The sequence below is a fragment of the Plectropomus leopardus genome, unplaced genomic scaffold (genome assembly GCF_008729295.1).
Source record: "Plectropomus leopardus isolate mb unplaced genomic scaffold, YSFRI_Pleo_2.0 unplaced_scaffold87097, whole genome shotgun sequence".
NCBI lineage: Eukaryota > Metazoa > Chordata > Actinopteri > Perciformes > Serranidae > Plectropomus > Plectropomus leopardus.
In genome coordinates this window covers 1-846 of record NW_024696013.1, presented here as the reverse complement: position 1 = coordinate 846, position 846 = coordinate 1, and the positions used below count along the sequence as shown (strand labels likewise).

The following is an 846-nucleotide window of genomic DNA, read 5'->3' as shown; positions in this document are numbered from 1 at the left end:
ATCTTTAGATGAAGTGGGTGGCTCTTAGAAGAGCCGTTGGTTTAGTTTTGAAAGTCAGCAGAACAGCTTACTTAGAGCTGGTGTACTTTGTGACGGCCTTGGTTCCCTCAGACACGGCGTGCTTGGCCAGCTCACCGGGAAGAAGCAGACGAACGGCGGTCTGGATCTCCCTGGAAGTGATGGTGGAACGCTTGTTATAGTGAGCCAGACGGGAGGCCTCGCCGGCGATGCGTTCAAAGATGTCGCTGACGAAGGAGTTCATGATGCCCATGGCCTTGGAGGAGATGCCGGTGTCGGGGTGGACTTGCTTCAGTACTTTGTACACATAGATGGCATAGCTCTCCTTCCTGGGCCTTTTCCTCCTCCTGTCCTTCTTGCCGGGGGTCTTGGTGATCGCCTTCTTGGATCCCTTCTTAGGGGCTTTCGGTGCTGCTGGTTCAGGCATGATTGTAATTCTGGTGTTAGCCGGAATTTGTGAAACATTGGAGACACTGTCTCTGAATATATACAGCATATGCAAATTCCGCTGTGCTGTCGCCACTCTGTCATTGGTTGAGTCTCAGCGTCATGCAGTAACTATGCGGAAATGACACTCTGCCTCATGCGCATGGTGATTGAACCAATTCAACACTGTGGTGACAAAAAACGTCCCAGAATCCAGAAAAGATAAATGAGCCTATTTTTGAGTGGCAGAGTGAAATTTTGTTTGATGAGGCAGTACAAAAAGGGCCATCTAGGAACGGGCACTGCAAATTAGCTTAGACTATAAATGCTGTAATAGTTCATGCTATAAACTTATCCCTATACAAATATACATGAAATAAATAAAGGAAAGAAATAATAATA

The 846-nt window shown here is 47.0% G+C and overlaps 1 protein-coding gene across 1 annotated transcript; it reads right to left on the bottom strand.

The window, feature by feature from the left end:
- Positions 1-6: 6 nt before the first annotated feature.
- LOC121940445 (histone H2B 1/2-like) lies at positions 7-616 on the bottom strand. The gene has a single exon (XM_042483222.1). It carries the CDS (start codon positions 512-514, stop codon positions 68-70), a length of 447 nt encoding a protein of 148 aa, XP_042339156.1. The 5' UTR covers positions 515-616; the 3' UTR covers positions 7-67.
- Positions 617-846: the final 230 nt, after the last annotated feature.